Here is a 27383-nt window from a genome sequence, read left to right as displayed (position 1 = left end):
GAACCATTCAGTCAAAATTTATTTCTTTTTTATTATATGGGTCAGGTCAAATGATCATTAGTGAAAACTGAAGGTACATTGTAATCCTGAACGCTGACAATTACGTTACAAAGTCCTGATATCATTATTAACTCTCAGCTTATGTACGTTAGGCATTTCCTTCTTGGTTTGAACATGTTTGAAGCTTTTAACATTCATATGCACTTTTAATTATTCATTGTACTTAGCATTATTCATATATGCTAATCATTTGGGGTATTTCAGCACCTAGTGTACCAGTGTATGTGTCAATTAAGTCGTCCTCTGCGGAAAAGACAATCACATTTACGTGGACAAACGGGACAGGATTGGTGGACAAATTCTACCTGATGGTTACTGGACCAAATGGATTCTCTAGGCAACAGGAGATTACGTACCAGAATAAGAAGAATCAATACAGTTATGTCTTGCATGCCCCGGTGTCTGGGTTATATCACCTGAAGCTGAAGGCCCAGTCTAACAAGGTCAACTCCTCAATCTCTCAGACACATGATGTAGAGCTGCGTAAGTCCTGTACATTTCCATTCAGGTGCAGAAACAAGCATACCCCATTGGCAGTGTTAAGCTACATACAAGTAGCATACTCAGGTGGCAGTGTTAAGCTACTTATAAGCAGCATAACAAGTTGGCAGTGTTAAGATACATACTATTAGCATACTCCGTTGGAAGTGTTAAGCTACATACAAGTAGCATGCTCAGATGGCAGTGTTAAGGTACATACAAGTAGCATGCTCAGATGGCAGTGTTAAGGTACATACAAGTAGCATACTCAGATGGCAGTGTTAAGCTACATACAAGTAGCATACTTATTTGGCAGTGTTAAGCTACATACAAGTAGCATACTCAGTTGGCAGTGTTAAGCCCCATACAAGTAGCATATTCCGTTGGAAGTGTTAAGCTACATACAAGTAGCATACTCAGATGGCAGTGTTATGGTACATACAAGTAGTAATCAATTCTATATGCATGTATATGGTCATGTATTAATGTGTGTATATTAATGGTACACGTTTAGCGAACAGAAAATGTATTTTCACTAATTTTGATGTATTATACAATAAATATTTTCTCTCTATAGCTTGGTCATTGTAACAAAGTGAGCACAACTGTATGTCTTGTGATACAAATTGATGCTAAGTAATCAATAATGTTTGTTTGAACACTTGACATGTCTTCAGTGGTTGATCTCAAACACAAGTTTTTTTTAAACAAAAATATTTTTGCTTTTGTAATCCACAGCTCCTTCGCCACTCAAGGTCTCAATAGAGTCGAAAACATCACGGAGTTTTGAGCTGATGTGGGAAAGGAACGACGCCAATATAAAGAATTTCCGCCTGCTAGTGTTCAAGGAAAATGACTGTTTGAAAGAGGTTCATTTTGAAGAAGAGGATGCAATGGTGAGTACTGTAATGGATGGAAACCTCCAGTGCAAATAGTGTATACAGTGCAATGATATCCAAAGACGGAAGATATTATACCTTTGAGAGTATTACACAAATTTCCAAGGTGATAGACAATTCTTCAGAAATGTCTCATGCTGCATGCATGTGTGTATGTGAAAATATCTTTTAGTGCTGCTACATTTAAATTCTGGTCTGGCTGGGGTTTTTTTGTTGTTGTTTTTTTGTTGTTGTTTTTTTTTGTTGGTGTTGTTTTTTGTTGTTGTTTTTTTTTTTTTTACATGCAGTTCACTACGTATAATTCTTACTTTAACTTTATTCATTTGTCTCTCAGGAACAAGCACAAGGGTCTTGTGGAAGTGTGAGTCGTGAGAAATTTGGGAAAAAACAGATGAACTTCATGTACAATGTCACAGACTTGTTCCCATACATTGAGTGTACACTGAAGCTGTATCTGAAATCTGAAGGTGTAGTTGAGAATCCTGATCCGGCTACGCTGACCGTCAGAACGAATCCTGAGGGTAAGATACCTTAGTTCGGGATGTTCCATTTGCCTGGTATCAGTTACTGGATATTAATCATCCTAAGTGCTAAGGAGTGCTGTCAAGTTCCATAAGTCCATCTGTCAGTCTGTCTCTCTTTGTGATGGCCATATCTCTGATCTTATTGAAAGGAAATTTTCTTGGAGTTTTGCTGAGATGATCATTCGGTCTTGACCATTTGGCCTTATCAAGTCTATCCTTTCATTCATTGAGAAGTCCAACTATATCATGTGACTTAACCCTCAAAAGGATTTGACGAGTGTTGATCATATCTATTGTAACATAGGCAGCAGGAAAAAAGTTTCACATAAAGTACTTGAGGAGCTGATTGAAGGATTGTGAACTTCAGAAGCTCCCAAGGGAAATGTGTGTCATTTGTGCCTTTGGTGTTAGGTAGATTAATGGTGACAAGACCATTAAAAAGTTGTTTGTTGCATGTAACAAGCCGTTGTTCATGATTCTGCTAGATAAAATGGTCTAAAGATCTTCCCTCTGTTACTTTCACACACTGTCCTGAGCTGGCGGGGAGATGACAGAAATTTTAGAGATTTTACTGCTTTTTTATGAGATTTTTATAATTTACTACACATATCCTATCATTTTGCCCTAACCAACATAAGATTAAATACCATACACATATCCTTCTCTCTAATCTGAACACAAATTCTTTTATGACATTTTGGTAAAATGTGATTTCAGACCATAAATTATTTACCTTGAGATTTTATGATGTGAAAGCAAGATACTATGTAGCATATAACATTACTAATATTTGATGATTAACAGAAACAATAAGGCAGCACCAAATTACCTCCCTTGAGGTCACTCTTCCATTTAAGAGGTGCCTCTGTAGGAGTAAGCTGTGGTTAGGTGACACCTCACAATATGGCGAATGGCATAAGCTAGTTAAGACCGAGCTTTAAGACAGTTTTAATTTTATAAACCTGTTTTGGAAGTCCAGGATAAACATTAGCCATTTTTTTTAATCCATTATGAGATAATTAAAAAATACTGACCCTATTTAAATACAGTGGACAGCTTTAGTGAACTCTGTCAAATGTTATATACCTTTAAGCTGAAAAACATCAACCTCATTTGAGACCTCTCTACATTTCTCCGACTCTTAAAGACTGATATCATGCTGGGTTTTTTTTACATGCCATTGTCTAGGAAATATTTGTGACTGTCATAACATAAACTACATAGTGCATGCTTCAATAGACGAGGTCCCACTTCTCAAAAAGTACGCCTCAAAAACTAATCCCGCGTTATGTCACAGTTGCTGTCGTATATTACAGGGAGGTAATTCAGAGCAGGCCTATTGGTATTTCATTTATCAATCTTTACCCTGTGATCTAGAGCATTCATTTCTTGTTTTTTTTTTTTTTGTTTTTTTTTTTTTGTAGTGCCATCTAAAATAAAGAGCATAAATGTGACAGTGGAAGGAGCTAAGAATGTGAGTGTATGTTGGAGTCCGCCAGAGCCTTTCCCTGGTCCTACAAACTACACACTGACTCTGGTGGATTTGGGAGAGGGACCACAGCGAGACAGGAAGCAAGTTATTGCTGGTAAGTGAGCTCGGTAGTAAAGAACACAAATGTGATGGTGGTCAGAGCTAAGAATGTGAGTGTATGTTGGAGTCTGCCAGAACCTTTCCCTGGTCCTACAAACTACACACTGACCCTGGTGGATTTGGGAGAGTGACAATAGCAAGACAAAGAGCAAGTTATTGCTGGTAAGTGAGCTCAGTAATAAAGAACACAAATGTGATGGTGGTCAGAGCTAAGAATGTGAGTGTATGTTGGAGTCTGCCAGAACCTTTCCCTGGTCCTACAAACTACACACTGACCCTGATGGATTTGGGAGAGGAACCACAGCGAGACAGGAAGCAAGTTATTGCTGGTAAGTGAGCTCAGTAATAAAGAACACAAATGTGATGGTGGTCAGAGCTAAGAATGTGAGTGTATGTTGGAGTCTGCCAGAACCTTTCCCTGGTCCTACAAACTACATACTGACCCTGGTGGATTTGGGAGAGTGACAATAGCAAGACAAAGAGCAAGTTATCTCTGGTAAGTGAGATCAGTAATAAAGAACACAAATGTGATGGTGGTCAGAGCTAAGAATGTGAGTGTATGTTGAAGTCTGCCAGAACCATTCCCTGGTCCTACAAACTACACACTGACCCTGGTGGATTTGGGAGAGAAATCGCGACCAGACAGGCACGTGTTATCATTGGTAAGTGAGATCAGTAATAAAGAACACAAGTGTGACGGTGGTCAGAGCTAAGAATATGCGTGTATGTTAGAGTCCGCCAGCGCCTTTCCCTGGTTCTACAAACTACACAATGACTCTGGTGGATTTGGGAGAAGGACCACAGCCAAATAGAGACCATGCTATCTCTGGTAAGTCAGATCAGTAGTATATAACACAAAAGTGACAATGGTCGAAGCTAAGAATGTGAGTGTCTGGTGGAACCCATCAGAAAATTTCTCTCCTCCCACAAACTACACACTGACTCTGGTGGATCTGGGAGAGGATCCTGAAGTTTGTGACTGCTTCATAAAACTGGGGCCCAGAATTAATCAGATTTGTGACTGTACAGTGTCATCCTGTATTCTCTGAGAATTGTTTCATTTGTTTAATGAATTCACATCAGCTAAGCAGACTAATGGTCTATTGTATTAATTAAGGCGTGCATAGCCGATGCCTGATCCATGCCAATATGTAATTAACCTACAGATGTTTGTGGGTTTCCTCCGGGCTCTGCTCGGTTTCCCTCCCACAGTAATGCTGGCGGCCATCGTATAAGTGAGGGGCCTCCGTGGCTCAGTTGGTTAGCGCACTAGCGCAGCGTAACGACCCAGAAGCCTCACCAATACGGACACAGTTAGTCCAACTCATGCTGGCTTCCTCTCCGGCCGTAAGTGGGAAGGTCTCTCAGCAACTTGTGGATGGTTGTGGGTTTCCTCCGGGCTCTGCCCGGTTTCCGCCCATAAATATTCTTGAGTACGGCGTAAAACACCAATCAAATAAATAAACAAATAAGTCAGTCTGTAATGGCCTCCTGATTATACCCAAATGTAATTACTAAGGGAGTAATTACTATAGTGAGTAGTGTCAGTTTGAAAAGGTAATGGCATATTTTCACTGCTTTGTGACAGTAAGTAGCTGGCAATGCTAGTGTGGCTTGTTTGCGTATTGTAAGGTCTGGTGAAGAATACTTGTCTTAGTATAGTCATCAGTCAACAGTGTAATGTGCATATTTGTACCTCACATGTGACAAAGTTTGTCAGTACTTGCCAAATGTCAATGATGTACAAGTATCCCATGCACTCCGGGTTTATTCCTGCCATCATATAAGTGATAAATTAAAGAGTACGGTGTGAGTATAATTCAAATAAGTGAGTGAAGGTAATGATCTTGATAATGGTACAATCATATGGAACTATACTGAACAAAAATACAAGCGCTACAGTTTTGTTTTTGCAGTATTTCACAAGATAATGGTGTGATTTTTGTCAGTGTAGTACGGATGAATGGCCGGGAACAAAAACCTACGCCAATAAACATTCCACTGTCCAAAACCAAAGTGTTGTTGATTTCAAGCAAGTTCACCATTTTGACCCATCAAACAGGTGTGGCCCTAGTAGTATTCAGTGATCCATAAGGTCTTCATTGGCATGCCTTACCCTCAGGTGTACAAAAGGTCACGAATACAGTACCAGTTCTGTCAAAAGGCACGATGCCACAGATGCCACAAAACCAACGAGAGCTTGCCGTCGTTATGCTCGACGTTGACAACACCCTTAGAGTTGTTCCCAGGGCCTTTAATGTTAATGTGTTAACTATTAGTCATCTCAGATGACGTCATGAAGAATTCGGCACGGAAACTAATCACCCGCATGCCTGCCAACCGCGAGTTATGTACCCCGACCAAGACTGCCATATTCGCCTCCTCCACTCCCGCAGCCATTTCATCCTAGATACTGCCACAGAAACAATCGGGCTCCATAATAACCGGATTTAAGTTCAAATGGATCGGAATCGACTAAAAGAAGCGAATTTGAGAGCCCTGTGTAGAATTTCCCAAACTGACCCCACCTCTGTTTCCTAAAATTACTCAGCGTTACCATCAGCTGTCTGTTTTCATCAGTTATGAAAATGTATTACTAAGAGTTCATTTAATGCCCCATCAAAAATGGTATTGAAAGGAATTTGATAACGTAGTTAATTTTATCAAAACATTGGGTATGGCATTAAAATTTTTATTCAGTTTAGTTCAGTGCCTTGGAATTCTTCTGTGAATAGATGTATTATTTCAGCTGATAATTTAGACATGGTATACATGTATTTGTATGTGAACATATATATTCTAACAGGGGTAAGGGACAAAGGTTCACTTCAGTTGTCATAATTTGTTTTTGGGGCTTTGCGACAACAAACAGTGAATAGCATTTGTGAGAACAATGACACAGTCTTATCCATGTACTGTATGTACCATCACTGAAAACCACTTGTCCATGTATGACAAAAACAGATGGTGGAAGCAGCATAGTTTGCTTACCAATAACACTGACCTTATTTCTTTCAAACTGAATATTAAAACTGTAGCTTTATTTCAGGTTTTTATAGCATATGTGAAGCCATTGACGATTTAGAAGAATTTTGGCTGTACAAAGTTAGAGTGATGGCTTCAACAGAGGTTGGAAATGGTCCACCCACATATACGACTGAATTTAGAACACTGGAAGCAGGTTAGTAAGACAAACATGATAGAAAATAGTAATATACATTTACAGGTTTGAGTAATTTTCCTTGATCTATTGGAAGAGGTGCAGCCTGTTTTGTTCCCGAACAGAAGGGTCGCTCTGGCTCTGTGACCAGTTAAGTGTAAATGCTTCTGTGCATTTTGAGAATAATTAACCTGATAAAAACAGGGGAATTGTCCCACAGTATATGTCAACCTGCCTGTTTGTCCAGAATCTGCTTATTTGACAATAGGTGTTTGTCCTTTGGCCTAGGAAAAAAAATCCAGTGTAACTTTTACATGCTATGGCCTTTGACAGCTATTATTTGTATTTTTAGAGCAATTCTGCAGTCATTAGGCATTTATGATTCTACAAATCAAGCCTAGAGATTGGTCATGTCAAGCATTGTGGTTTTCATGTACTTTGAGGTGTAAATTGTGTTCTTACAGCTATGTTTTTAAAGGTTATAAATACACACTAGTTTCAATAACAAGATTATTGATTAACAGAATGATATTGAATTATATTTATTCCAATACTGTATAAATCATAGCACAAATTTCTGTTTCGTAATTGTTTCTAGAACTTATCATGTACAGCTCTTGATTACAAGAGATATTCACATTCTTTTCCTTCAATTTGTCACATATTCATTTATGTTTCTGTAAATATTTGATTAGCTCCAGGTAAAGTGACCCAGCTGGAAATCAGACAAATACAGGATACGTATCACAGCCTGAATGTTACATGGAAGGCTCCGCTACTGAGAGACAGAAACGCCAACATCACTAACTTTACTCTGACCTACAAGGTATACCATTGGTATATTGACAACATCATTGTAACATTAGAAATATAGGGAAGATGCTATGCTCTTGTGCATAATCTCATCTCACACACACCATATGACTTACAGTATACATGTCATATGGTGCCAGAGACTACAGAACCCAAATTCTAGTTCTACAAAGCTCAGTATTGAGTTAAGAGGGCATGCCTGATATTTTCAGCGATGTTTGTTTGTTTATCTGTTGATTTGGTTGGGATCTATATGTAACTGTGCAAGGTTATTGATCTGTTTTATAGTATTTATAGCTGTGAATGGTTGTGGGTTTCCCCAGGACTCTGCCAGGTTCTCCTCAAACCATAATGCTGGCCGCCATCATATAAGTGAAATAGTCTTTTGAGTATGGCGAAAAACACCAGTCAGAAAAATACACAGTATTTATTGTGTACAGAATCTGGTAAATGAGCATTATCAGAATGCCTGGACCTTTTGTTATATTTTCAGCTGTCTGAAATGCAATATGATAATGAGACGGTATTCAGCCTTCCCTGGTCACCAGCCAGGGAAGCACGTTACGCACAAACAGTGTCTGTTGAACCTGAGAAGAATTATACCTATGAAGTAAGTACTAGTATTATTCAGCTACATGTGTGGGATTGAAAAGCTGCTTTGGAAAATGTAAGAATTTCAAGTTACTGGCCTGACAACCAGAACTTTTTATTAGTTAGAAATCTAACTGGAGCTACTCGTCAGGCTGTCAGAAATTTCAGCAGTGAAAACCAATATCCTGACATTTTACCATTTGTTCCAAAAAATTTAATCCATATCAGTGTACATTAAAGGACCTAAAACTTTACTTCTGATTAATTTGCATATTGTGTGATTCTGAGAGTTCTGCATGCTGGTCTCAGAAAGGTGTTTTGAAAGCAGTATTTAAATACCCATGGTTGTTAGCTAAAGTGTATGTACACAGTCACCACATTCACTATAACCTGAATCTGCTCAGCCATTTCCTGGTATTTAAAATGGAACATCTGTAAACCGCATGTAACAATTTTTTTCTAGACCAAACAAGAGTATCAGGGAGACAAGATATTTGCTGGTTTAAAAGAGACCAGCAGGTGCAACAACAATACAGTACATTTGAAAATGTACTTCATGGACAATGTCAATCATTTTGAAATCTGTCAAAACAACACCTGTCAAGCCAGTGTCAGATTGTATTGTTGCAAAATTAACTGTGGTTAATAATAATTGCAGCTCAAGCCTTTGTCCGAACAAGTTGAAAACTCATCTTAGTTAGCTGATTATGAAAGTCCTGCAAGAGTCATAAAAGTTTGTCTATCTCTCACACAGATATCTGCAGGGAGTGTGTGTTGCCAAGGTGAAGTGTTGACAAGAATACACTACTCTCCTGCTGGAAGTAAGTGTAAATGTGGTGTAAAAGCAGACATTGAGGGCATTCTCCAACATCTACATTTATATGAGGATTCATGTAATTCAGTAGTTGTGGTCTGCAACATTGTGGCTGATAGCTTATGTTTTCATAAAGTGAAAGTTCAGCATTTTAACCCGAACATTTAGAGCATGTGATGATTTTCTTCTCATGTTTCATTTCATTTGTTGTACCCATGTAATAGCTTAGTAACAGTCATTTAGCAAAAGCATCATTGGTATGTACAATGCAGTGTATGATGTTAAAAATTGTTTGTTTCTTGAGTGAAATTTATACTTCTGTTTTCTTGTATTTCCCTGAATTTGTGATGGCTTGAATGTTGATACATGTAATTAATGTTCCTGGAACTTGTGGGGGAATCCTTGAGTTTATCTGAGCTTACCTCAGTAAAGTCACACCGGACATTTCCGGTTTGGTAATCACCATGAACGTTTATTCTAAGAAAGTACAGCACTTGGAATTGCCCTTCACCAATAAAGTGAGAATTTATACATCGCATGTGGGGAAAGTGTATTTGTTACTTGCCAAAGGTCAGTGGTTTATCCTGGGAACTAGTGTTTCCTCCATTACTGGAACTAACTGCTGCCATACATGTATGTATATTCAAGCCAAGTGTTCTTGAGCACGACACTGAATAGCTGTTTGTGTTTTATCACGGTGCTGGTTTTCTCTGCTCAGATCCACCACAACCGACCGGCTGTGTGATAGGCTGCTCTGACACCAAACCCTCCTTGTCTGAACCAGAGAGTGCCAGGTCCTTTTCTCTCACAATCACAACAGATTTCTTCTCAAATGATACCAATGGAAAAATCACAGACTATGGCCTTGTTGTTGATGCAGTGCAAAGCGATGAACCTACAGGTAATGATTGCCAAGATGTGTACTAGGTGATAATTTCAGATTTATGGTACTAAACATGAAATTTTATGTTTTAGTTTTGAGTGCTTAAGTGTCCTCAATGAAGTAAGTAGGACTATGCTAATTATCCAATTAACATATATGTTTTGTTCGAAGCAGAAGATACATTCAGTTGGTGTCAGATTTGTTTCATTTCAGAAAACTTGAGTCTTGTTTGGTCAACATGTTAGAAAATATATTCTCTTCAATGCTGAAAATTCAATAGATCAGTTTGTCCATTGTCATAGATAGATTAAGTTCTGTTGAGTGCTTTGATTATTGACTGATAATTTATCCTGCACAGAACTCAGTTTGCTTTTTTTTTTGTTTTTTTTGTTTTGCCTTTCTCTGTTGTAGCCTCCAGCACAGAGGCTAATATGAAAGCTGATCATTTTATAGAGTTTAACAACTGGTACAAAGCCAACGAAGATAATTTCCAAATTCCCTATAGAGCTACCCCTTTAGGCTGGTCTTTTCAGACAGGTATAACCTTCTCTGTATATATTTCAACATGTTACTTCAAAACTGAATAAAAAACCTTTTAATGATGAAAATAAGACAGCGATACATAAAGCACAGGTTATGGAGAATCCTCAGATTGTTTCATCTGTATCCAGGGATATTAATCCTTCACATGTGAATGGGTTGATCCAGAAATGCTCTACTTTATGAAATGCTTTGAAAATAAAGCAATTGCCAGTATGAGCCAGTACATTGTATCTGATTTTTAGACAAAGAGCATCCAGCTAAATTACCAAATCAAGTACGGGTTGTACAGTGGGCTGTGGAGCTCATACAATCTTTACAGAGGTTTTATGATGCTAGAAACAAAACTATTAAAAGTTTCAACAACTTCAATCAAACAGGTTCAAAATCAGTTTAAGTGCTGGCGCCACTTTCTCATGTGATGTGTTGCTATTTTATAACTGTTTTCTACACATAGCTCAAACCATGTTTACTTTAAGCGTTTATTCTAGGAACTGATAATATATAGTTGGACTTTAAATTAGTTTCATTCTTTCTGTTTCCACCCCACAAGTTGGTGGTAGTCGATCTAAGAGGGAAGCAGCTATTACATTAACTGTGGGAGAAGACGCACACTGTAGTACAAAAGGTGTGAACAGTTTCTGTAATGGTCCCCTGCTTCCAGGCATGGAGTACAGGTAAAGCATCATTGAAGTGATAAGTAAATCATATATAATTTTGAAAATGCCTGTCTCGCTGTTGAAGTAGGTAGGTATGGACTGCATAAAAATCCACAGTTTTGTTTTTGATCATTTCTTCATATTGGCATTCCTGAATTTAATTGGTAACTCTTTAGGTGATAAAGTTGTCGATAACCAATACATGTATGTGGTGAGCAGAAAGTGTAAGGTTTCAGACCGCACAGAAAATAATGTGAGTAGGTTTGTTTAGGTTGAAAGAGGGAGTTAAAGGTGAATTGCAATGTCACTTCTTTCTGTTTGTTACAAATTTGGAGTCTAAAGTGACATTTATAGTCTTTGGTCACTTTCTTATGTAATAGCAAAACGGTCAAGGGTTATAGAATGATTCTTTGTGTTCGTATATATATATATATATATATATATATATATATATATATATATATATTATATACAGCTATGAATAGTCAGGGAATTTGTCCTTACAGAGTGAAAGCCTTTTCCTGTACTGCAGGGGGATGCACTGAGACGAAGTATGTTGGGGGATATAGAACCAAAGGTATGTCTACATCTCTGAATTGACTTTTAGGCCAAATGCTTTTTATATTTTGTCTTGCCGAAACACTGATATATATAGTTTAGATCATAAAATGAAACTCATTTTTTGGTATCAACCATACAGTAGGTTTGCTATTTTATTCAGTATGGTGTTGGAAAATGTTGGCACTTAATGCTCTCTTTCCTCAAGAGATTACACTCCAACCATAGCTTGCTTGCTCAGAAGCACTGGCTCACTTAATATCTGATAACAAGACTTGACAAATGAGAGCACAAGTTTAAATGCAGTTCTGGCAGGTGCAGTTTTGGCTGTGTCGGCAGGCCTGTCATGTACTTGCCAAAGGGCAGTGGTTTGCTCTGGGTATTTGGCTTGCCTCAGGCTCCAACCATAATCCTGACAGCTGTCATAAAAGTGGGAAATTTGTAACTATGGAATTATAAACCTGCCAAATCAACAAATAAATAATAAAATAGAACAGAGTTTCTTATTGAAAATCAATTTGATTATCTGTCTGTAGTATTTTTAACATCAATTTTTGTGTTTTAGAAAACACAAAGCTTTAACGTACTTGGGAAGGTTTGCCAGCTAACTGGGGATGGTCGTGGATTTCCAGCGGGCTCTGCCCGGTTTCCTCCCACCATAATGCTAGTCACCGTCGTATAAATGAAATATTCTTGAATATGGAGTAAAACGCCAACAAATAAATACACAAATAACAAAGCTTTGAAATATATTATTATGTAATAAAGAATATTAGAAATATTAAATTTCTACCACATATCTGGTAATAGGTATCATTTTTGCTGTAAAAATCTTTTCTCTAGACATATTACTCAAAATTTATACGATGCTAGTTTTACCTATAAACATTTCAAAGTTAAACCATAATAGGTACATATTTTAATAATCATATTTTGTGTGGAAAATGTGAACTCTGTATAAACTGTCATAATCTAGTACAATATACGGCTGGCCGTTCACAACGTTTCAACGCGCATGTTTTCAGAGCAGCGATCATACTGAAAGCTCGTCAAGGCCAGCACTTTTACATGTAGTATTGAGTTTCTGAAGCCACTGTTATGTTATGATATTTTGAGGTGCTCCCCTGTGGGTAGCAAATACAATTTTTTTTTTTTGAGAGAGAGAGAGAGAGAGAAAAAGACTTGTTGGCAACTGTTTACTCTTTTAGAAGCAATTTTATTAATTTTATTTTTGACAGTACACAAATCTACAGATTAAAACTGATACAAACATATGTGGCTGGTGTGTTTTTTTCATTTTAGCCGATGCCAACAGTTCTGTGTGCCAATTACAGGAAGTTAAAGATACGTCATCATGAAACATGATGAATGATTTTACAACTGATAATCACACTTTCAGCAGGAGAGTTCGTATCATGATTCAGCTTAGCAGGAGAGATTTTGGTTTGTTCGACAGACCACATGAAAAAGGAGAGACATAAAAGTTTTTTTATACAAAACGAAAGCATAGATAATATATGTGCATGTATGTATATGTTTGTTGGATGTTGTGGTATGTCCAGGCACAAGAGCCATTAAATTAATGGGAAGAAATTTTGACATGAAAATCATGCTATGTTTTTAGCATGTTGAACTGGTTAGAGCGATATACTATGAAAACAAACGTTCATGTACATGTATTTTCCATATTATTTTAGTTCATGTTACATTGAGGGGATGAACTTATGTTTTGATACTGTCTTGGTATTGCAGTGAAGCTGCACTCCATTTAGTCCTAAGTAAGAATAAATTTTGTGCAGGTCAAATGGTGAAATCTTAGATCAGGCTTGAAAACCAGGTTGATTTGTGCGTAAGATTTTCATATTTTAGCCATTTTTATCTCCTCCTCATATGATATGGATGGATACAGCGATCAGGTTGTCTGCTTGTCTCTCTATTTGTGACTTAGTCCATTTACCGTGTGTCCATCATCATTACCTTGTCAATGCCTTGAAACTTTGTAAACATGACAGAAACGATGTCTGGATGTGTGTGTGTGTGTGCTTGTGTGGGTTGCGTCTATCAGTTATTTTTTTTTTTAGTTTTGAGTGCTTAAGTGTCCTCAGTGAAGTAAGTAGGACTATGCCAATTATCCAATTAACATATATGTTTTGTTTGAAGCAGAAGACACATTCAGTTGGTGTCAGATTTGTTTCATTTCAGAAAACTTGAATCTCGTTTGGTCAACATGCTAGAAAATATATTCTCTCCAATGCTGAAATTCAACAGATCAGTTTGTCGGTTGTCATAGATAGATTAACTTCTGTTGAGTGCTTTGTTGACTGATATTTATCCTGCACAGAACTCAGTTTGCTTTTTTTTGTTTGTTTTCTTGCTTTGCCTTTCTCTGTTGTAGCCTCCAACACAGCGGCTAATAAGAAAGCTGACCATTTTAAAGAGTTTGACAACTGGTACAAAGCCAACAAAGATAATTTCCAAATTCCCTACAGGGCTACCCCTTTAGGCTGGTCTTTTCAGACAGGTATAACTTTCTCTATATATATTCCAACATGTTACTTTAAAACTGAATAAAAAACCTTTTAATGATGAAAATAAGACAGTGATACATAAAGCACCATAATGCTAGTCACTGTCGTATTAAATGAAATATTCTTGAATATGGTGTAAAACGCCAACAAATAAATACACAAATAACAAAGTTTTAAAATATATTATTATGTAATAAAGAATATTAGAAATATCAAATTTCTACCACGTATCTGGTAACAGGTATCATTTTTGCTGTAAAAATCTTTTCTCTAGACATATTACTCAAAATTTATTCTATGCTAGTTTTACCTATAAACGTTTCAAAGTTAAACCATAATAGGTACATATTTTAATAATCATATTTTGTGTGGAAAATGTAAACTCCGTATAAACTGTCAAAATCTTGTACAATATACGAATGGCTGTTCACCACATTTCAATGCGCGTGTTTTCAGAGCAGAGATCACACTGAAAGCTTGTCAAGGCCAGCACTTTTACATGTAGTATTGAGTTTCTGAAGCCACTGTTATGTTATGATATTTTGAGGTGCTCCCCTGTGGGTAGCAAATACAATTTTTTTTTGAGAGAGAGAGAGAGAAAAAGACTTGTTGGCAACTGTTTACTCTTTTAGAAGCAATTTTATTAATTTTATTTTTGACAGTACACAAATCTACAGATTAAAACTGATACAAACATATGCGGCTGGTGTGTTTTTTTCATTTTAGCCGATGCCAACAGTTCTGTGTGCCAATTACAGGAAGTTAAAGATACGTCATCATGAAACATGATGAATGATTTTACAACTGATAATCACACTTTCAGCAGGAGAGTTCGTATCATGATTCAGCTTAGTAGGAGAGATTTTGGTTTGTTCGACAGACCACATGAAAAAGGAGAGACATAAAAGTTTTTTTATACAAAATGAAAGCATAGATAATATATGTGCATGTATGTATATGTTTGTTGGATGTTGTGGTATGTCCAGGCACAAGAGCCATTAAATTAATGGGAAGAAATTTTGACATGAAAATCATGCTATGTTTTTTAGCATGTTGAACTGGTTAGAGCGATATACTATGAAAACAAACGTTCATGTACATGTATTTTCCATATTATTTTAGTTCATGTTACATTGAGGGGATGAACTTATGTTTTGATACTGTCTTGGTATTGCAGTGAAGCTGCACTCCATTTAGTCCTAAGTAAGAATAAATTTTGTGCAGGTCAAATGGTGAAATCTTAGATCAGGCTTGAAAACCAGGTTGATTTGTGCGTAAGATTTTCATATTTTAGCCATTTTTATCTCCTCCTCATATGATATGGATGGATACAGCGATCAGGTTGTCTGCTTGTCTCTCTATTTGTGACTTAGTCCATTTACCGTGTGTCCATCATCATTACCTTGTCAATGCCTTGAAACTTTGTAAACATGACAGAAACGATGTCTGGATGTGTGTGTGTGTGTGCTTGTGTGGGTTGCGTCTATCAGTTATTTCCACGGTTATTGCCCGTGTGTAGAATGGGGACTTGTAGATAGTGTATGGTTGATATATCTTTGAAGAAATATGAACATTTTAGCCGTGTTGATCTAAATTATTTATGAACAGCTAGCATAATAAATAATGTATTACTACGACTATAGACCGTATCAATATTCATGCTGCAACAGTTATTCTAATAAATAATTTGAAAGCGGTCATGTTCTTTGTGTTTGTTTGCTCAATCAGAGCATTGTTAAAGGCTGTATCATTCTTATAAATTATAATTGAAGATATGCGTGCACCAGTATACTTTTTTGCAAACTTTTTTTATTTATCAAATGAAATTGAGACAATACCCCTTGAGTGTAAAATGTCAGCTTCTATTCCCTTAATCAGTATGTGACATAATGTGACATTAATATATGACGTTATGAACATTGAAATAATGCGTGTATTAAACACATAGCAGAGTGCTCACAGAGCTAAAGATCTGATTATATCTGATGTTGCAGAGGAAAAGGATTACAAGACAATAACCATTGCTGTCAGCGTCTCATGTGGCCTGGTATTAATCATTCTTCTCGCCGTTATTGTTGTGATCACAGTGCAATTTAAACATCAGAAACAGAAGGACACGTATGTATTCAACAGCAGAAATTAATAAAATGATTTTTATACACAACAAAACAAAAATGAAATCCGTTTGACATCTTTATTAGTTGAATAATTTGTCATGGATAAACATATGAGCCGACATGCAAAATTGAAAAGGTAACAATGTGAACTCACAACCTGGATACAATGATCATGACATGAAAAATGAATATAAGTGCATGTCCTATCAGTGAATTCTGGTAGCTCCACATCCTAGTGAGAGTAAGAGTTTGTGAACAACTTTACTTGGCGGTTCATGTTAGTAAATGACTGTGAACAGCGCGTTCACATGTTAGTATAGAACTGCGGTCCCTGTTAGTAAAAGACTTGTGAACAGCGCGTTCACATGTTAGTATAGGACAGCAGTCCATGCTCTTGCTTGTGAAAAGCGGTTCACTTATGTTAGTAGCTGTGAACAGAGGTTCACTTGTAATATGCTATTACTTGGTCCATGTTATTGCTCAGACAGCGGTCTAAGATCATACAATATGAATAGCGCATTCACACTATTGTATATCGAAGTGTAATGCTGACAAATTTTTCTTTGTTGTAAAGAATATTGCTGAAACCATATTTGGTGCAATATTAACCCCCTAAACTAAGTTCTGAAATATTCATCGAGTGGAGGCGCTAAGGGGATGTAGGAAGGTTTGCTCAATGCAGTAGACAAGTTGGATCCTCAAATGCAGACTGCAACTGGCTAATTGAACCATGTGCTCTGAAAACTTTCCTAAACTCATCAGGCCAGTCTACATCTATTGGCTGCAACACCCTGCTACTGAAATAGTATTGGCTGAAATTACTGTGAAACTACTGGCTGTTTCAGACCGCATCCGATTGGTTAAATTATGGCTATCTTTATTGGCTGGAATTTAATTCATCGCATACAAGCCACACAACCCATTTGTGTATAAACTACATTCAATAAACATTGAAAATATATTTTATGGAAAACAAATTCTGTCATTAACAGAATTACAGATAATATATATAAATGTGTATATGATTATGTACGTCACTGTCAGTAATGGACTCCTTGTACATTATATGTACTAGCTAGCATTGATCAGCATTTTCCCCACTAGGATTCTGCTTATACTTGTATGTATGTACTTATATACTTAGATTACATTCAAAATTGTTTTCATACTCAGGAAATCAGGAAACAGATGACTTGGTTTATTTTAATGCTTGCATGTTCAAAGTGATTTTGTACTCTGAGATGAAAGTAATTTGGTGACATTTGGGTCATTTTTTATTTAAAATTTGTACATTCAGCGATAACTTTTTCCAGGGAATTTCGGCAGAAGGATTGATAGGGTGTGAAGTGATCTTTGATATTTATTTTCAGGCGTCGTCATGAGAGGCCTAGGCACGAGGACTTAAATATGGATCCTTATGAGACAATGAAACCAGTAAGACAGTTGTTATTATAGTAACGCTTTGATGGCCTATCGTATGTTGTTACCAGAACTATCTTACGTAATGTATTTAAGATGCTGTTCTTTTCGTTTTGAAGGATAATTTAAATATTGGTTAAAGTAGGGGAAAGTGGGGCAAAATGGGAGACTTAACTTCACGTACTTGTGTGTACCTAAATTTGAAAGCAGCTGCGCAAGAACAGAGAATTTATGAGGAAGGGACACGATATCAGTCATTTATTGAAAGCTTTAGTTTTGTACGCGTGGATAATTCCGACATAAAATAAAATTTTGGTCTGTGCCTTTTTGCCCAAACGTATTAATTAAGGAATCAATACGTGTTTCAGCACAACAGACAAATTTTGGTATTTGTATTGACACTTGTAACAACGCACACCGTTAAAAATATCATGGTATTGTTTCCAATTTAATTGATTAGTTACACAGTTCGCAATTTAAAGCATCCTCGCTCTCATCTATGCCAGTGGAAGCTTGGTGTACCCACTGTAAACATATTGTACACTGGATCATTCCATCGGTGCTTGTGCTCCACAGTTCAGAACAATAGAGACATTCTGTATCAGTTTCCAGTGAAGGGTGCGTTACATCTGCAACTTCAGAGGTTTTGGCCACATAAGGCACAACCAGTGATTTTGGATGGTGGCCTCATGTACCTTTCCTTTACCTTGTGTTGATGTTGTTGCGTTGCGGACGTGAATTAGATGTTGCTTTGACAGACTGGACTTTATCACCAAGAGGCAAGGATTTGTGTGAACTACTGGTGAGAATAGCTGCCTTGCCACGACAGACATTTGGTTTCCCCATTTGTTTGACGGTAAGTCTGGGTGGAGGTGAAATGTCAAATGGTGACAAGTAGCATGGCAAAACTAAATTGGTATCAGAGGACTGCCTCATAAAAGACGATACAGGCGTAGACGATACAGAAGTAGACAGTGGCTGAGCATTGGAAAAGGTTGAATTTTTGGACCAAGTCTCTGGAACTTCCGGGATTGCGGGTACACATAAATGAGACTCATCCTGTCTGCCAGAAGTTGACAGATTCGGCAGAGTGGGTTGCGGCTCAACCAGAGCTTCCTGGATTACGGTCACGAGTGAATGGACTCATCCTGTCTGCCAGATGTTGACGGAATTGGCAGAGTGGGTTGCGGCTCAACCAGAGCTTCCTGGATTACGGTCACAAGTGAATGGCCTCCTCCTGTCTGCCAGATGTTGACGGAATTGGCAGAGTGGGTTGCGGCTCAACCAGAGCTTCCTGGATTACGGTCACAAGTGAATGGACTCCTCCTGTCTGCCAGAAGTTGACAGATTCGGCAGAGTGGCTAGCAGCTCAACCAGAGCTTCCTGGATTACGGTCACAAGTGAATGGACTCCTCCTGTCTGCCAGAAGTTGACAGATTCGGCAGAGTGGGTAGCAGCTCAACCAGAGCTTCCTGGATTACGGTCACGCCTGAAACGGACTGTCAGATGTTGGCTCATCAACTGCTGTAACTGTTGGGATACCTTGAACAACATCTAAATTGATCGATGGGTTGACCGTTTGGGAGTTTAGACTTGAAATATCTGTTGGTTTTGCGGCAGCAAACTCGTGTGGTTGGAAAATATCTAGGTTGCTGGGAAATACTCCGGTTTTTCTGAATCCATGCGCTGCCGTCTGAGCTGTGGCTGCTTTGACCAAAGAGATCAGCAACTTGAAAGGTAGTAACTACTCGACCGGGGTTGTGGTGTAGCCATTTCTCTAACTCCTGGTCATAATAGGTTGATAGTGGTTTTATAAAACTGACATCTAATGGTTGCATTATATGTTAGCAGTGTGGTGGTAGACATAGTAACTCTACCCCATTCTCTCTGGCCAAATCAATCACTTGTATGTTTTTTGTGTGAGTTACATGCCCATACGGAATGAGTAGAACGCGGTTGTCGTTGGAAGCACCAGAAAATCGAATAAAGTGCTGGAACCGTGTTGTGAATATGTCCATCTGCATTCACCCACTTTTATGACAAGCGTAGATTGAACCAGGCAGTGCGCCATTCATCAGTTCCATCTTCATGCGTAACATTGGGAAGACAAACAGTGGGGAATAAATGTCCCAGTGACGCTAATGCATATTTCTACTGTGACCAGTTGACCTCTTTCTGCTGACACCAAACTTCCAACCTGTCGCCTCCCGGTACGAGACAGGATCTCAGATGGTCTCCCCTGATCTGTAGTAATACAGGTTTCGTCAATATTGTAGATGTTATTTGGCAAAACCAGTTCTTATCAAACACGGTCTCTAGGAGCTCAAAAAACATGCTTACGTTGGGCTTATTGAACGATCTGGCTCTGGCTGCAGATGTTGCTTCTGGTTGTCGCAGTGATAGCTCTGGGTGTCTTTTCATGAAATGGCATAGCCCATCTTTACCAGCTTTGCCATTTTCATCATTAAACGGGTTAGCTATTTCATTCTTATGTGCCGCTTGAAATGCAAGACTTCTGACATCTGAAGTTGTCAAGTCAAACATCATGGTTTCCATGTTGAGGATATAATCAACAAGATCCTGCTCTATCTGAGACGAGAAAACGGTCTGGAAGATAAGAAAGAAAAACTAGTTACAAAATGCCTGATTAATGATTCGACAAAACTGTGGTGTAAGATTAAGTGTTGGTATTGGGAGAAAAGGGTTTAAACAGTGCCAGAACAAAACAGTGTCACTGATAGACTTTCCTACCCCCATAATATGGATTGACATATTCATAATACAGAGTTTCCAAGCGTCAAAAACACATTCGTATATCGCCAGCAGATGAATGGCGTCCTGGATTAATAATATCATGACACATTTTCAAAACGACGGTAAACATGAATCCCAAAAGAACGCAAAAAGCTAAAGATAGTAAAGGTTGGTCAGGTTGGACTAACCGCCACTTTTTCGAAGTATGCATCTCTTTTTATACAGTGCACCGTGTTTTATTAAGCAGTTGCAAAGTTACTAAGGGCATACCTTGTCACGGAGCAACTTTGTAGAATGCGACCCTGAGACCATTTCCACGAAGCAGTCTCAAAGTTGGGACTGTGACAACTACTTTGACAACGTCAACCCTCAGAATGGGTGCCATGACAATCAAGTCATCGTCATATTGTCCATACTTTGTAGAACATGCCCCAGATTGGTATTCTGTATTATGTACCATTATTTTACAAGATAGTTAGATATATAACTTTTACATTTTTTATACCGATTTTATGACAACAATTCACATTGAATTAATTTTGTAATATTCCAGAGTTATAGCTGAAGAAGAATTTTATGATCAGTCTATCCTTTTGAAGAGGTGTAAAGTTACTAAATGTGTTAGAATACTTACTTTGAAACGTCACAGTACTTTGGACGATCCTTAGGCATGTTTGTTTGTGTCTTTTACTCTTCGGCCAAGAGTTGATTGTTGGACACCAAGTTGTACGCTGACTTTCCGGATACCTAATCGCTAATTAACTGCTTCAATAGCGTTTTGTATACATTATTCATGTCATTTCTGGCGGTCAGACTTCCTTGCATATACACGGACCATGCTGCCTTTATTTAAAGAAAAATCACGAAGAGTCCTTTTAGAACATAGTTATATGGCAAAATATATCTAGGGTAATATATTATAAATCCCAAGCCAACGTGAAGTTTTGTACCTTAAGCCCCGGCTTAGTTTGAGTTATACTATAAGTGCGGATTATTGTACGGGGCAGAATGGGACAGAGTGTGGGGCAAAATGGTCCATGTGTCCATTTTGCACCATACCAATGTGTCCCATTTTCCCCCGAACCATTAAAATTGAATCATCAGCATTTTGGGCTACAAGGTCAGTGCTGATGTTACATTATTTACTTGTTCGTGATAGCTCATTATGCCAAGTTTCAGACGAATATATTTATGGCAATATATCTCAAGATAAATTATGCTCATAGGGAGGCTAAAAATGTGCTTACCTTACATCAGACGGGTCAAAATTCATAAATGGCAGCTAGCATGACTCCATGTCCACGTGTGCTTTTAATAACGACGTTGTTGTTGTTTTACATCGGCCTCGTTCTGATTCTCAACGCGGCAACATAGGTGGCAGCACGAGTATTATGTGTATCTGAGAACTGTTCCATTTTGCCCCGAGGGTCCATCTTGCTCCACTTTTCCCTTTCTATGTATGTGGCTTTGATGTTACACTCTGTACTAAATAATATCCCATGTGCGTAAACAGCAAAATCCGGACTGAATGAGCCCTGATAAAACCGATCCCACCCACCAGGTATGGGTATCCACATGACAACCCTCCTGACTGAACGTCAGCTTCTAATCTGTGCAGAAAAGTAACCGAAATAACGTAGTAAGAATGATGATCGGCGTTAAAAGCATGGTCATTTATAAATTACAAATATTCGCTCAGTTCTGAGCAGGAAATCTCTTTTTTTAATCACTTGATCACTTTCCAGACTCCAGTCAATGCAGAGAGGAAATACGAGGGTATGCGATTTGATCAACTTGCGATATCAGCATTCCGTCTGAGAGTTTCTAATGAAAATCTGAACAAAGGTAAACATAAAGTGCTAAAAGGAACACTTCAGGAGGCTGATGGGCATCAGAGGAGCGTCGCCATCAGAAAAATCACAGGTAAATTGACATGTAATTATGAGTATCTTAACTGATGCAATTGTTTCGAGACAAAAGAGTTCACATAGGAAAACAAGCTTGTAGTTTAGTTGTTATTATGAGTCATGCTAAACAAAGTGCTGGTTCAGTCCATCCCTCTGAGACGTTAGAGTAATAATTATGTTCCAGGCCACAACAAACTTGTGAAGATGATTTTCTTGAAAATAAACGAAGTTTACCAAACCTCGAAGAGTAGATGACTTATTACTTCTTTCCTTGAAGCAATAAACCAGGTTTTATTTCGCAATACTGACCAACCATAAGTGGTCGTAGTTTCGTTGAAAAAGAACGAAAGATCGCAAAACTTGATATGTACATAATTTGCCAAGGTGATATCACATACCAATTTTTAAATCAGTGTGACAAATACTCGTACAAGTGACACATTCTTGAGTTCAGCTTAAAACGCACGAAAATGAAAACATTAATAAAAACAAGCACAGAACTTTCTGTAAAACACGATATATACAAAATTCATAAAGATCAAAGAGAAAGTTAGATGGGAAATGTAAAACATAGATCATAGATATTTTAGTAATCTCTGTTTAAAACAACTTATTGATGGAGAGTCCCTCACCCTACTTGGTAAGCTTTTGATCCACGACAGCCAATTTTATTTTACTCTCAGTTAAACATCTTACAATATTTTGGCTGTGTCTCAGTCTTAGTCCACGTGCACTTGAGTGCAATTTAAAGTGATCACTAAGGTTGACAGGCACTGCGTCGTGCACACATTTCTCAACTCGTGTTGTAGTCATGTCTCTTTCTTACATTTAACCAGTCGAGATCAGAGAGCATTTGGAATAAATGTCAACGTTTACCGCGACCTAAAATAACTTGGGCGACTTTGTTTTGCAAAACTTGCAAACAAGTTTGTAATTGCCCAGACAACATTGCAATGTCAAAAAGAGGTAATGCCAGAGATGAACAGTTGCTTACAATTAATCTGCCTTTATTTCTTTTTGACTTTCTTCTTTTCTTACCATGCTTATGGATCGCATCAAGTAGCTTCGTCTACAGAAAAATTGAGCAATACACTAAAAATTAATAAAATTAGAGTAACAGTGTAGTGCATTGATGACTACAGTATGTTCATATTTTGCATTAAAGGAACCAGTCCATTTGAGCGATGTAAGGCAGAGATAGATATTATGCGGAATATTGGAGCCCATCCACACATCGTGTGCTTCCTGGGTTACTCCATACAAGACGGTAAGTCCTTGTCTCATCTACTCACTCACCGGTGTTATCAGTAACACCATAGTTCGAATATGGCCAAGCAATCACACTAAGGTCACTACTGTCATTTCATGTGAAGAGAGCCTGATCTTGCCATACGTTAGCACATTACTGTTTGTCAAGTCTTTAACGTCCAAGCACAAATGAAAACGTGCATTGCTTGAACAGGGTGGGCTTGTGTTCTGGCACCATATTGTTTACTTACTTATTTGAGTGGCGTTTTACGCCATACTCAAGAAAAGTGTCTGTATAATATATCTACCTATTATTAAATCAGCTCGTGTCATCCTGCCGGAAACTCGACCGATAGCATTTAACTTAACACGTGGCTGCAATTTCTTCTACAAATTGTAACAGGGGTAGTTAGTTGTTTAGCCGTGTTCAGTGGCTTATATACAGGTTCATTTCGTGAAAACAGACAGCCGTAACTTTTGAGATAACTTTGTCTGTTAATGCTGTCTATGTGTTCCAATTTGAAGATAACACCGTTTTCTTGATCAACGGCTTTGAAGAAAGGGGCGATTTACAGAGTTTTCTGAGGGATAAAAGAGGAAGTGGATCAAATAAAGAACTGACAGAAGCTAATCTCTTGCTCTTTGCTGAAAATGTGGCCGAGGGTATGGCGCATCTATCACAGCTAGAGGTATGGGTGAAACGCAGGTCAAGTGCCACAACCATTATGTATTTGCAACCACCATGAACTTTATGTGGGTGCGACACTTAATTTCTGCCAAGTTTATCCAAGTATTAGTAAGCGAGGACAAATCATAATGCCCAAAACATTTGTTGTTTTTAGTTTATTTTTCATTACAGTCCAGATAGTTCAGTTTGTAGAACATTAAGCATTTAATGCCATAATTCAACCAAACGGAAATGCAAAAATAACAAAAAATATATATCAGTGTCGATAAAATGTTCCCTGGTTTTTGTCAGCACTGAGTAAGCTCCCTTTGCTACATCTCCTCCATAGACCCTTCATGGAGACCTGCGAGCTGTGAACGTTCTGCTTGGTGGAGACCTGACGGCAAAGATATCTGGCTTCCAGCATGCAAAACCGGTCGGATTCGAGCCAAAAGACGTGGATAAGGTAAACTTGATAGGATTTCTGTAGCAAAATCAAAGAGTAAGCATATAATTACATCCAGGTATATCCTTAGTTGAGTGAAGTTGTTTGTATTTTTAGTTACTTAAAAATTAATGTTAAGTGTCAGTTGAAGTGTAAAGCAATTTTTATATCAAAGAAATACATGTATTTTATCTTACAGTATTCTTGAGTTCATACTGAAAATAATTTTTCGTTCTAGTTCACCTTTCCGCTGTGCAGATGGGCTTCGGTTGAGACTCTGGAGGGGAAGGCCTACACGCAACAAAGTGAAGTGTGAGGGCTTTTAATTGAATTTACCGTATACCGCAGTTGGACTTAAATATGTGACATTCCATCATGAAATTGCCCTTTGAACTGTGTACTGTAGACGTTGTACATCATGGAAAGGGCAAAAAGGATAGTCATGAACCAGCTGTTCAAAAGTATAGAACTTAAGCCGCACACGTTTTAATCTTAGTTCAGGCTAAACTGCCTAAGTTATTTTACTTAAGCATTTAAGCGTTTTGCTTAAACAACATCTTAATACCGTAGGTGTGTAATCAGTTGTTTAATTTAAGTTTTCTTTTAGTCCATAAAGTACCAAGCAAGTCAGGTTACTGAACATTGGTGAAAATGAACTGTAGTCCCTAACAGCAGTTACTTTGTCTGAATGGCACTGTGACGGGACAAAGGGACTGCACTCAGGATTTTCACGTTTGACTCCAAACAACTCTCTGAAATGGGATAATATAAATCAACGTACAGACTATATACACAACGTAGACTGAAACTGTCCTTTTAGATTTTATCTCATAGTATCACCTTTTACACTGACTGTAGGTTATTGTCTTCCCCAGGTGGTCATTTGGTGTATTGATGTGGGAAATCATGACCTACGGAGCGACACCTTATGGGAAGATGAAGTCCAAGGAGATACGCCGCCTTCTCAGCCAAAACTGTCGTCTGGCCTGCCCTAAATCCTGCCAAATTCCATTGTAAGCGTTATACTTGCTTAAATATTGCCGTGATTGAATTTTGATATAAGTGCTTATGGCTGTTCCTATTGTCCTACTTAATTTTGTACTTATCTCCTACCCGTGCCATTGGGGACCCCATCTGTCCGTAAGCTACACAGCACTTGCTGGTATATTTTATCAAAACGGTCCGTCGCATAGGATCAATACTTTGTGCACGACTTTACCATTAGAAGCTATAGGTCGAGTTCGAGATTCGGACAGTGCCGTCTAATATGAACAAAATGATGGCCATTTCCATTGTAGACTATAACATAGCCATTATTCTGAGGGATCAAACTGCTAATGCTAAAAGCAATATAGACTTCCAGAGTGCTTGTTCATTTACTTTATATTTTCATAACCCATTGTTCATGAATATTTTAGTTATCTTTCAAGTTTATAGATTTGCTGATAACATGGTCATTCTGTCACCCTCACAGATACACTGTAATGTTAGAGTGTTGGAAAGACGACCCTGCAGAACGACCTTCCTTTCAAGATTTGTCACGGAGACTGGCCGATATGACAACAGAAGTACAGGTACACGTTTACAGTTTTTAGTGGAGAATCCTATATTAGTCCCCTTATACACCTGTACAGGGGGGGAACAATATGTTTTCCCTGGTCTGACCCCTTGACGTCTTGTCAGTATAAATATTATGAAAAGGCACAATAGTATGAATACTGAATATCACAAGCGCTTTGATGTGTGGTCCCAAAAAGCTCCAAATTACTGAGTGAAGTTACTGTTTGGAAACTGAAAATCTATTTCGTGGAACTTTCTGTCTAGAGATGGGCTGCTCTTATTCTCTTGGAGTAACTATTGTGCTGATAACCTGTGCGAAATGCCACACAAATGATTTAACACACTATCCCAAATTAGTATGAGACAGAACTTTCATAGTCCATATAATCAAAACAATTCATCTGTTAAATTTAACAGAAAGTCTGCCGTCTGAATGATGCTAGAATGTATTCTGTTATTACAATATTGTGTCATATTTAACGTAATAACCTGTTAGCCTAATAAAATGGTTATGTTGAATTAATAGAATATGTGTGTTATATTTAACCAAAAAATATGCTGTGACAACAGAATACATTCTAGCATGTCTCAGATATCAGACTTTCTGATAAAGTTAACAGGTTAACTTTTTCGGTGTTGGCCCTGGTATTAGGCTCTTAAATCATTGTTGACTAGGAATTAAGTTTCCACAAATATTTTCATTTATCAAAAATATTTATTTGTTTATTTGATTGTTGCATAAAGCCATGATAAATAATTTTTCACTCACACAATGGCGGCTATCAAACATAAGTTGAAAAAGTATTATTTCACTCTTACAACATGCCTTTAGTGGATATCACTTTTCTAAAATGACTGAAAGTATATCAGTCACATAAGTCATTCACCCATTCTTTCCTTGTTCTTACGTTTCAGCAATACATGAACATTGGAATATACGAAAGTCTTGACTTCAGCTTTGAAGAAGCGGGGGCAGACAGCAGGTACTAAGGAATGAATATTAAAATGTTGGAAAAACAACAGGTGTTAATATATTTTGTAAAGTTTTATACATTTGTGTCTTTCTTGATGAAAGATATGTTGCTTTACAGAGGTATGTTTTAATTCAAAAATGGATTCACCACTTTATACATATATAAATTATATTGAGTTTTGCGAAATTTTTG

At 37.8% G+C, this 27383-nt stretch overlaps 1 protein-coding gene across 3 annotated transcripts; it reads left to right on the top strand.

Moving 5' to 3' along the window:
* Nucleotides 1-268: 268 nt before the first annotated feature.
* Nucleotides 269-27383, top strand: LOC135482279 (ephrin type-A receptor 6-like). Of its 3 annotated transcripts, XM_064762185.1 has the most exons (23): nucleotides 269-543; nucleotides 1279-1436; nucleotides 1774-1960; nucleotides 3388-3549; nucleotides 6604-6735; nucleotides 7410-7540; nucleotides 8021-8137; nucleotides 8873-8939; nucleotides 9651-9833; nucleotides 10227-10352; nucleotides 10909-11032; nucleotides 11521-11591; nucleotides 13968-14093; nucleotides 16095-16218; nucleotides 17588-17651; nucleotides 22136-22313; nucleotides 23463-23564; nucleotides 24071-24234; nucleotides 24562-24678; nucleotides 24896-24969; nucleotides 25533-25670; nucleotides 26132-26231; nucleotides 27133-27383. In XM_064762185.1, the coding sequence occupies exons 1-23, from the start codon at nucleotides 369-371 to the stop codon at nucleotides 27205-27207; spliced, it is 2895 nt and encodes a 964-aa protein (XP_064618255.1). In that variant the 5' UTR covers nucleotides 269-368; the 3' UTR covers nucleotides 27208-27383. The 3 variants fall into 3 exon arrangements, with proteins under 3 accessions (XP_064618255.1, XP_064618256.1, XP_064618258.1); XM_064762186.1 differs by lacking the exon at nucleotides 13968-14093; XM_064762188.1 differs by lacking the exons at nucleotides 269-543; nucleotides 1279-1436; nucleotides 1774-1960; nucleotides 3388-3549 and adding an exon at nucleotides 3767-3883.

The sequence above is a fragment of the Liolophura sinensis genome, chromosome 1, assembly GCF_032854445.1.
Source record: "Liolophura sinensis isolate JHLJ2023 chromosome 1, CUHK_Ljap_v2, whole genome shotgun sequence".
In the NCBI taxonomy this organism is placed as follows: Eukaryota; Metazoa; Mollusca; class Polyplacophora; order Chitonida; family Chitonidae; genus Liolophura; species Liolophura sinensis.
Note: the sequence above shows the minus strand (reverse complement) of the source record. Positions and strands in the feature narration are given on the sequence as shown.

Excerpts from the sequence above, each read along its gene's own strand:
- LOC135482279 (XM_064762185.1), top strand. The coding sequence starts at position 369 with ATGGTTACTGGACCAAATGGATTCTCTAGGCAACAGGAGATTACGTAC. Across the intron at positions 7,541-8,020 it reads ACTTTACTCTGACCTACAAG|CTGTCTGAAATGCAATATGA; the intron begins GTATACCATTGG and ends TTATATTTTCAG. Across the intron at positions 26,232-27,132 it reads ATATGACAACAGAAGTACAG|CAATACATGAACATTGGAAT; the intron begins GTACACGTTTAC and ends CTTACGTTTCAG.